The sequence below is a fragment of the Equus przewalskii genome, chromosome 22 (genome assembly GCF_037783145.1).
Source record: "Equus przewalskii isolate Varuska chromosome 22, EquPr2, whole genome shotgun sequence".
Classification (NCBI taxonomy): domain Eukaryota; kingdom Metazoa; phylum Chordata; class Mammalia; order Perissodactyla; family Equidae; genus Equus; species Equus przewalskii.
Window position 1 is genome coordinate 16,095,875 of NC_091852.1, and position 11,100 is coordinate 16,106,974.

An 11,100-nucleotide genomic window follows, 5' to 3' on the forward strand; every position below is an offset into this window, starting at 1 on the left:
ACAGTAAAGATTGACAGTCATTACAGAGTTGCATCTGGAAGTTTCAGGAGCTCTGCACATCATGAATTCAACTGCAGATGATTATAGAAAGCTTTCAAAGCCTCTCTTCATTCAATAGCTATTTCAGGGAGAATTGTAATGTGCAAGGAGTGCTCCAAAATTGTTGTAGTCTCCTTCTGTGTGAACCAGCTGCTAAGAGAGCTTGAGTTATTTCCCAAGGGACTGCAGTTACATGGACACTGGTACACTCTTTACCTATGAAAATATAGAAAAGATACAGTTTTCCACCCTGGACCCAAAGTGAATCTTCCAGAATGGGATACTGATCATCTTTCTTTTTGCTTAAAACCCTTCCAAAGACCTTAATGCAGACTATGAGACCTTGCCTTATCTGGCCATGCCCACTTCTCCAGTTTAACCCTCAAACATGCTCACTCACTGCCCCAGAGACACTGAACTTCCCTCGGTTCTTCCAGTGCACCAGGCTCCACAGCGTCTTTTCATATGATCATGGGGCATCTTATGTACCCCCGGCCCAGCATCTAGTTAGCTCTCACTCTTCCATCTGAGCTCAGCTTAAATGGCACTTTCTTAGGGAAGCCTTCTTAGACCTGCTACAAGAAGTCAGAATGTTCTGTTATCTACCACTTGTCCTAGCACCATTCCTCCATAGCCCTCACTACATTTTCTCAGTCTCCTTTTGGCTATGCGGGAATCTCATTCACATCTGTCTTCACAAGTAGATTATAAGCAAGAACCATGCTGTTCTGCGCATTCTGGTTTCTAGCAGAGGGCCTGCTACAAGTTTAAATAACTCATAATGTTGGAGAGAAAGTCTTGATTCTCCATTTAAAGTTTAACATCCATTCTACAGACAAAGATTCCGCATTTTTCATTTTTATTCCTATCATTAAATAGCAATGGAAATGGTTAGGTTGGAAAGTCTGAATCTCAAACTTCTCTATGTGTTCTAGATCCCTTTAATGAATACGTCTACAGCTCTAACCCTGATGCTATTTTTAAATTGCTCATAGTATGGTTATAGAGTCATTAGTTGTTAAAAGGAAAGTTAATGAAAGAGTGGAAATTTCTGCTTCTGAAAAGTCACAAAGTAACTAATTATCTATTTCCTCTTTTGCTTCAAAGGCTGAGATGGATTCTTCTTATTGAATAGGGTAGGGAACACGGTGAGCCTAATTGGTGATTAGATGGGTTTTATTTAATTTTGTTTTATCATCTCTTTCAAGCGTTTCTTTGGACAGCTTTATGAGCTATCAAGTTTATCTTTCATAAAAGTTTTCTCTGTATAAGACTCTTATTCGCATAGTAATTTGATTACAGTGGCATTTGGTTTTAAATTGATTTTGACACTAAATGATAGATTCTAAGTGTTCCTAAATTATAAGTATGTTAAAAGTTAGAATTGCTCCCCTCCTAAGACCTATGTAACATTTACCAAACTGTGGACATTTTAAATTATTATAAAACACTGTCTTTTAGGTATCTGAACTCAAAAAATTACATTCCACATGATACATATGTATGAAAACCTAGCAATTATAAGTGGATATTCTCCCACTAGTTTTTAAAACACCTCCTTAAGGAAGCTAAGTGCCAGTGACCTCCCAAATTCTCTCTTGATTAAATACAGGTTAAAGACAGGTTTCATTTTATGCATTGCAGTGGAAAAGGATCAGAGAGAGAGACAGGTGGGCCAGGGAGCTTGATCGCAAAGCAGTCCAGATAATTGTGGATCACACCTCACACAGTTTAGGTTACCCCTTCCTAACACTGTCACTTCCAAAACTAAAAATCTAATATCCATGTCATAAAAATTCATGTGGGAAATGAAAGATAATAACAGCTAACAATTGTGTTTCACGTCTACGGTGTTCTTAGCATTTTTATACAAAAACACACCAACCCATTGAAGTAGGTACTGTTACTAAGCCCATTTTACAAATGAGAAAACTGAGACATAGGGTGTGTCAGAGCCACACAGCCATTTAGCTGTTTTGGAACTGGGATTCCGGCTCAGTCAGCCTGCCTGCAGAGCACCGACTCCTCCTAATTAAGCTGGACTACCTCCCATGCACACTTTATTTAAGAACAATGAATCAGGAAGCTTGGTCCTGCTTTCCTTCTTTCTTTTCTCTTTGGAAGATGGGAGGGGGTGCGTTTTGTTTTGTTTTGTTTTGTTCGAAGGGAGAAGCTGAAAGTGAGCCTTCTTTCTTTCTGAACATCTTTTTCCAAAGCCGTTTCCCTTCATCTGGGGCCAGGAAGGACACTGATTCTGAAGACAGAGCACTAATGAGCTTCCCCTTTGTCTCCTTCCCTGTCTCTCGATTCTGCAGTTAATAGCCAAGATACCAACCATCACGGCAGTTTGCAACTTGCACGGGGAGAAACTGCAGGTATTTAAGCAATCGCATCCAGACATAGTGAATACACTCTTTCCTCCGTTATACAAGGAGCTCTTTAATCCTGACTGTGCCACCGTCTGCAAATGAAGGCGACGAGAGAACTGTCTCATAGTCATGGAATGCATCACCATTAAGACAAAAGCAATGTGTTCATGAAGACTTAAGAAAAATGTCACTACTGCAACATTAGGAATGTCCTGCACTTAATAGAATTATTTTTCACCGCTACAGTTTGAAGAATGTAAATATGCACCTGAGTGGGGCTCTTTTATTTGTTTGTTTGTTTTTGAAATGACCATAAATATACAAATATAGGACACTGGGTGTTATCTTTTTTTTTTTAATTTTATTTGGGTATGTTTGGGAGACAACTGTTTATAGAATTTTATTGTAGATATATACGAGAACAGAGCGGTACCTTACATGATTACTTTTCCTGTTGATTGTTCAAATATAATTTAAGACAATTCCACTTAATAGGCTTACCTATTTCTATGTTTTTAGATAGTTGATGCATGTGTAAATTTGTAGCTGTCTTGGAAAGCACTGTGCATGTATGTAATAAGTATATAATATCTGAGAATATTATATATGATTTTACTTATTCATGCACATGCACTGTGGCTTAAACTACCATACCTACTAGCAAAGGAGGTTCAGTCAGGCTCTCTTATATTCTTTACCTTCTGTGTTACATGTTACCTTTATGTTAGACAATCAGGATTTTGTTTTCCCAGCCAGAGTTTTCATCTAGAGTCAATGGCAGGATGGTACCAACTCAGAAATAAGTCAACGAAGGAATAAATATAATGCATGGCCTCTGTATAAAAGCTCTATTTCTATCAATGACGTCAAAGCCTTGTCAAGATGGTACATATTTGGGGGAAAAAAATAAGTACTTGGAGCCATTTTCCTGTTTTAAGAATTAGACCACAGATAATATTGTGGAGTTCAGGACTTTTTTGACCAAACAATAGATATTTCCTCTTTTTCACCAGGACACATAAAACACTATTTTTCTTTGGATTTCAGGTTGTGAAAGAAACTTGATTTTGGTGCTTATTGTGTCATCAACAGAGAAATACAGTCTGTAGATTATCACCACCAGCAATTTTTTCTAATAAAATGAGAGTAGAAGAGTAAATCAGAACCCAGGGTCCCAATGCCATTTCTTGTAAAGATTTTCTGTAACTATTTTTTTTTTTTTTTTTTGGCAAAGAAAAGCCAGAAAGAGAATACACAAAGTAATGAAGTAGTTCTTTCTATTCATTCTCTTTAATAAGTTTGATAGAAAAAGCAGCAATAAAGGGGGAAGCAGAACTTTATATGTCCTTCTAGTCTGGAGCCTCTAATTCTTTTCAACTCCAAAATGCTGTATTATAAAAATATAGCAAAAACTTGAAGATTAGAAGAAAATATTTGAGTTATTCTATAGAATGAATACACCCCAAAGCTAAAACTATTTCCTATGCAACTTGGAATTGCATCATCCATCTAGCCTGAGATTATGTTTTTAGCAACTTTTAGAAGTACAGAATGCAAAAGGTGAGATCAGGATTAGAGAATTTAGACTTAGTACAAGTTCTCACTTCTCTACCTGCTCTCCAATCAAACTGATCACCAGGAAAGCGTCAACTCCAAGGAGTTTGTTCTGCCTGTGTTCTGGAAGCCTTATGTCTTTGGTCTCGTCTGATCCAAAATGAGATTTTTAAAAAGGAAGCTGGAGGAGAGCTTTGTGTACAAGACAAGGAAAATTATGATCTCCTGTAAGAGTAGCCCAGCCACCAACTCCTGAAGACCTGCCCCTTTTCTCCTTGTCAAACACGAACATGCACGTACACGCGCACACACACACACACACACACACACACACTTGCTTCATAAAGTTTCCATCAGTGGAAACTTTGATTTCTTTTTAATCTCCTGTGCTCTCCCGAAGTCGCGTGGTTGAGAGCCATCTCCACAGTGCCACAGAACTCCTCATTGATGAGCAAACGGTAGTGTTAGTCTTTTCTTTTAGAAAACAGAGCCTTTTCCCACCTCATGATTGATGAATTCCAAACCAATGGGGAAAAACAAAAAGGCTTTAAAATAATGAATCTCTTTCTCAACTACTGTTATATTCAATTAATTTAACTACATTGAACCAAATTACCTTCAGTGTCTAAGAAGACAGCTGTAGACTGCTTATTATGCTGCTATAGGGACTCAATTCTTTTTGGTGTAAATGTCACTCCTGCTAGCTCTTTGTATAAAGAATTAATTCCAAGAGTCATATTTCCTTCTAATGGAAAGATTACTCTACTGATTGCTAGGAAAACAGGGTAATGGAAGGCACTCAATTAAACCAAGCCGTTTCCAAATGCAATGTATGTTTTATGATTGGCTTGTGATAGGCGATGCTTAATGTGTCTACTTGGTGTTTCCCTCTGAGCTTTGAACTTATGTCAAACTTTGTTTTCATTGTTCTGTTGGCCTAGTGTTTTCCATTGTCAGCCTGTAATTCCTGCTCAGTTGCAAAGGGAATCATTTGTTTCCTCTAATTTACCTTAGAGGATTTAAATTGGCTCAATTGATGAAGTGGCTGAGAATTTTTTCCTTACTTGTCCCATGGGTGATGTAGGAAAAAGATTGTTCCCCACGTCTGCCTCAGGAGGTACTGGATTTGAATTTGTGTTGTTTCCACTAGTGCAAACATTTCATTGGGACGGCATGAACCTTTTGAAGCTAGGGGACAGGAAACAGCTAGCGACTGAACCAGAACAAAACAGTGGAAACCAGTACACATTCAGTTCACTTCAGTGGAGAAAAAAGATTTACATTTTTTGCCACAGCTGCCAAATCTGCCTATTAGAAGAGAACCAAGTCATATTTTCAATGGTAACAAAGCACCTTTAAAAGTTGCCCTTTGAACATCTCCTGTGACTACATGTCGAGGTATTTTGAAATTTTGGTAAGAACTTTCTTTCTCACATGTAATCTCTGTCCCTTCCACATGAAGACTCACAAATATTCTCAACACATTCATGGTAAAGCGTGCACTGGAAGAAAGCACCCATGATCTGTACTTTTCAATTCATGCTTCGTAAATGACAATCACTGCTTGATGCAGATGTTGCACTGTATCCACTCAGGGATGTTTCATTTAAAAAAAAAGGTACATCAAGAACAAGGGGGAACAAAACAGGAAAATGACAACAAATTGTAAATGGCATAAATTAAATATGCCAATGAGAGAACCTCTCTGACAAGGCTTTCAGACCAACGAGCTGTAACTTCATGTTGTAAACTGTTTGGACTTGCTGAAAAGTTGCACATGAATAAGGACAACTTAGTCTCATTTTCTAAACTCTGCTAGGAGCCAAATAAGCCAGCTGCCCCATTTATAGGAATGTATATCTCCCAGCAAACCGAAGCTTCCTGTACAAGGAAAATACAGAAATCTAAGCGGTGTTAGATGAACCTGACAAGGGAGGTGAAGCTGTGTGAATTCAAACTGCAATCTATCTATGGTCTGTAAAAGGAAAAGCAAATTTTGGAGGGAATATAAGAGGATAAGGGATTCCAAATCTGGCTAAATATCTCAGCTATACCCCTACTGTCCGTGACTCAGTCACCTTTGTATCCCTTTTTCTGAGGCTTTTTTATCCTCAAAGACTGAAAGCTGAGGGTGGAGATGTGCTCTACAAACATATCCTTTCCGGATTTCCCTTGTTTTAATATTGTCTTCAGGGCTCTGTACTAAAGGGCCACTGAGTAGGTGAAAACAAAAAATATAGTGGTCTCTTGGGTAATTATACTTCCCTGGCAGAATCTGAGATACCCAGAATCGTAGTGAACCCTGGATATCAACAAGAGGTGCCAGGGAGGCATCAGGACATTTCCTATCATAGCTGCCTTGTTCAACACTTAACTTCACAGCAGTCAAGATAAACTGTAGAAAACCACGCACATGGATAGTCAACTCACGCTCACTCTCTACAATCCCATGTGTACTAGGCTTGAATGCAAAAGCAATTCTTGTGTCCCAAGGACAACCTAAAACTTAACGAGCTTTTTTCAAAAACATCAGTCAGATGCAAATGATGTCAGTTTTGTTCCATGTTCTTTGTTTTCATTTATTACAGAAGCAAGGAAAAATTCTACTGCTATTGAAAATTAGAAGAAATAACTTTATCCTGGCTCTTTTTTTCTCTATAAACTTTTGTTTCCAATGAAGTTACTATGATTGGCAGTAAATTCAAGCAAGGACATCTGTGCCCTGACAGAGCCACCATTCAATAGAACAGCAGTAACTTTAAAATGTTCATCTGTAGTGAAACTTTGTACAAAGTCCCCTGTATAAAGAAGAGGAAAGAGCCCACTGTCTGCTTTAGACAAAGTGGCATTTGATTTTGTTTCCAATTGCTAGTACAAGCAGCAACCTAATATGGGAAACCATGCAGGTTTTTAGACACGAGTTGACAACCATTTCAGGGACGTGGGGGTGTTGCAGGACCAGAGGTATGTGTTTATTTAAAGCAAGGGTTAAAAATTCAAAAGTCTAAAAGGGCCAGAGAGTGGATGCAAATGAGTGAAGCTGTCCAGTGGCAAGCTGGCAAATAAATGCCCCATCTGAAACGGGACATCCACTAGCCAGCTAAAGCTCAAGTGTTGCTAAAGCTTCTGAATCTTAGAAAATCTCTCAGGTTGGAAGCAATGTCAGTTGATTCAGAGCTTAGTGCAGACCAAACAAATACACCTCTGAGCAGAAGAGGGCCCACAGTTTGCAACCTCTGGTTTAATGCAAAATTGAATGGAGGGGCCTGTTGGGCTGGAGCAAGTCTGTCCAGACACAACTGTGAATGATGTTAGAGCGGAGGGGGAGTATGGGGGAGATTTTCCCCTTCTGATACTCAATTTGGTTTCCATGTTTGACTATCACTAGAGAATATAGTAAGAGTTCAGTTGAAAAAGATAGCAGTCTGAAAATGCAAATAACTCAATGTAATGGTGGCTTATAAAAGATCCTTCTATTTGTCGTGCCCAAACTCCTAGCTTCCTAGAGCCAGGCGGCTTGATTTCTTGCCACTTTTTTCTGAAAGTCAAATGCACGATTTTTATGCTTTTGAGTCTCACTGTGTTTCTTTAAATGTGTGGCTTCAATATCTGCGACAAGTTTTTCTTTTCCCTTGGTTGTATATGAAGAATTAGTTCTCGAGTCATGACAACATAGTCCTCCATCGTTCTGAAGTGCGGGATGGCGAATTCCTATGCAGCAGATGGGGGTTGTCTGTTTGTGCACTTTTTCCGTAAGCTGCTGAAATTCCTCTGACGTGAATTGGCCATGGTCATCTTTGCCTCCTGCACGACCTCCAGTGGATCAGAAAAAGCAGCTCAGTGATTGTACTCGTGGCCAAAAATAAAGCACAAGGTTACTGGAATTGAATAAACCCAGTTGAGGCAAGCGCAGGTTACCCCAGCTGGGCAGCATAATCTGTATTAATCCTCACTCTTCTGGCAGTGGCTGAGGGAGAGCGTTTGCATGCCTCTGTCACCACCACATTCAGACACACATTAGGTACGTCTGAAAAGCTACAGAGCCCACATCCAAGCACAGCACCGTCTGCTTCATCTGATTAACACACACACAGAATGAAAACTACACCCACGGAAAATTGAGTATGTATTGTAGAAATGTAGAGGAAAAATAAAAATATTTTTTCAAATGTAATTACTTTTAATATATGCTTGTGGAAGGTCTAATGAGGTGTATGCTGTCTCTGTAATTTTTGCTGTAAATAACTGGAGACAGTGAATACACTGATTTTTCTATGTCTCTGTTTAAGCATAAGACTTTGTAACAATTTTTTTAGAGGGGGAAAACCAACAAAGAACAAATATGTACTGGCTTCCTTTCTGTGTGTTATGTATTTCTCAGAAACTGGTTGTAACGGTTTAAGCATCTTGACGGGTCATTGGTGTTAAGTGTACGCTTCTTTTTGTAATACAGCTGAGAAAGGGACAGGGCTGTCAATTAAATCTGCTCCAAAGAATTTGTATTGAAGATTGGCCTAAGACCTGCAAACTCTATCTGAACTAGACAATATGTAAAAGGAAAGTTAAAAAAAAACAATAATGTTGCCTGAGTAAGTCATCTTTCCTTGTAGCAAATGGCTTTGTCCAAATCCTTTCTGCATGGAATAGCTTAAGGAAAACAAACTCTGCTTTCTGATGAACAAAATATTTTTGTACACGTTTGTTTCTTATTAGTAACCTGAGGTCAGACCACTCATTCGCTGAAGCCATAACTGACCTTCACCAAATAAATGTTGTAAAGAACCTGGGGGAGGGTTGGGGAGAGACTCAGAGGGAAGGAAAATCCAAGGTGTCATGAGCTGTAACAACACAGGCAGAAGCAAATCCAACGAACCTGATGCTTTTCCTGCATCCCAAATGTGACTTTAAAAGGCTAGTATTTTATGATGATCAATTTATAATTAAAAAAAAAAGATATTTAGATTTAAATGAGACTTTCCAATATTTTTTAAATCCCTGACAATGCTTCCTTGCTTTTAGGATTGAGAGAAATGATTTTCGTATACTTCCAACATTCCGAGATTTAATGTTTTTTACCTTAGCTCCGGCCTACACATGTAAAGTGAAGAGCAATGCTAAGTCCTCCAGCAATTGGAACCATGGGCTGTCTGGGGCTTGGCTGTACCTACCAACCACGACTGCACCTTGGAGCAGCCGGCGAGGGTGCGGTCGATGTCTCTTATGAACATGCACACCATTGTTGGCAATACACAAAAGTTGCATTGCCAAACGTATGTAAAATAAAAATATTCACTCTAAAAAGCATAATAATTATACTTTTTAAAAAGAATAATGCCTCCAATAGTAATCACTGATTTTTCTGGAGCTTAATTACATTATTATCATGTATTGTTATTGACCTATAGAGGCAAAAGGCAAACCACAAATAAACCCTGTGACATATATAGTTTTAAAATCTACAATTTTCTTATCTCTCTTTCCTTGTTTAATATATAAGCCCTAATTTCTGTGTACGTGAGTAAAGCTGCAGCCTGAGTCATTTAGGAAGTAAGCATTGAGTTTTTTTAATTATAAATATACTAGAATAAAACAGCAATCCCTAACAATTAAAAAAAAGAGTTTTATATTACTTTAGAATGTAATAGGTTTTCGTCCTTATTTTATGTCTTGTAAATTATTAGTTGAATACTGTTAGCATTCCCTGATAATGCACACATGATTTCTGAATGTTTTCTGTAAATGACAATCAATGTTTATGAAGTTCCCTCCTTTAATGCTGAACAAAATTAAAAGAAGAAAAAGAAAAAAGTCTTGCCTAATTATTTCTTTCCCCCCTACAGGGAACAAGGAGGGGATGAAGAAGAAGATAGATTTGGTTTTGAAAACATTATCTCATGGGGGTCTTCCTACAGAGGTGCCCTTCTTCCAGGAAATAATGGTTAATTTTTTTCTGGAAATTCTTGTGTCCTCATGGACCTGGAGCGAGTTAGAAATGTTCCTTGAGAAAAGACTCAGACTTCATTCTAGCCAAAGAGCTTACCATGTTGCAATAAAAATGAGAGCAGCATCTCTCAAAGATAATAGCTCTCTTTTTCTAGAACTTTCATAAAAGGAAGCACCAGCTAGCAGAGCCATAAGCAACTCCTCTGCAAACACTGTTGAAATAAGTTGCAGCAGGTTTGAAATAGATGTGACAATCCCTACATCTGATGAAAGCTTTTAGATAATAATTAATGTCTCTGGGTCTGATTTTTTTTTTTAACAAAACATCACCAAGCTGCTCCACCACCGAAATCAATGCTCGCCGATATATGAATGCTCTCAGTCTTATTTGAAACTATAATAGGAAGCAATTGAGGGTAATCACAGACTCACAATGATGTTGAAAAAGGCGGTTCTAGGAGAGGCCAGCAATTTTTCAGGTGCTTGGATATTTTTGCAGGTTGGGGTCCCTAGAGATGAAATGCTTCAAGAATGGTAGTTTACAGCAAGATCTAACAGATTTAAAACTAGAAGCACTGGCCCATACCAAAGGGCATGCCTTAGAAAGCCTTCAGTAAGGTTTCTCCCAACTTCAGTCTTTGGAATCAGTGGAAATCCTTGCAGTATGTTTCAAGCAACAGCTCCACCCAAGACGTCCAGAGCCCATGTGGCCCTGTTCAGAGGACAGGAACAGAGAACTGCACACACGCTTCTGTGAGAGCGCCATTTATGTCCCTCAGTTTCTAATCAGGTCTTCAAGTGACTAGTCAGAGACAGCAAATATATAATCATGACCTATCCCAGGCTCATGCCAATTGCCACCAACAATTGATCACGGAACTCTTTATTGTAAAATCATCTCAAGTCTTTTCAGAAACCTAGATAAGCAGGACTGAAACACAAGATGAAACTTACCATTTTTAAATTCAGATTGGACCATATAAGACAATAATTAACTTTTAATAGCATTACCAAAAAGTATGAATTAAGCCCTTTTTTGCACAAAGCTTTGTTCTGTTCATAGATTCTCTCCTTTATTTAAGAAAAAGAAATGGCAACATGTTCCCATACTTACACGAGGCTAGTGTGCATGAGGCATTTCAGTTATCAAAGGAGTAGCCAGAGTTTGGCTCCATACCTTAAGTGGCAGCAGCTC

General features: G+C 38.5%; 1 protein-coding gene across 1 annotated transcript in view; it reads left to right on the forward strand.

Annotated features, from left to right (window-relative positions):
- RORB (RAR related orphan receptor B) overlaps positions 1-9,578 on the forward strand; it is a 184,171-nt gene extending 174,593 nt beyond the window's left edge. The window contains exon 10 of the mRNA XM_008531416.2: positions 2,355-9,578. Coding sequence (XP_008529638.1) covers positions 2,355-2,510 — 156 coding nt within the window. The 3' untranslated portion in view covers positions 2,511-9,578. The remainder of the gene's footprint in view (positions 1-2,354) is intronic.
- Positions 9,579-11,100: the final 1,522 nt, after the last annotated feature.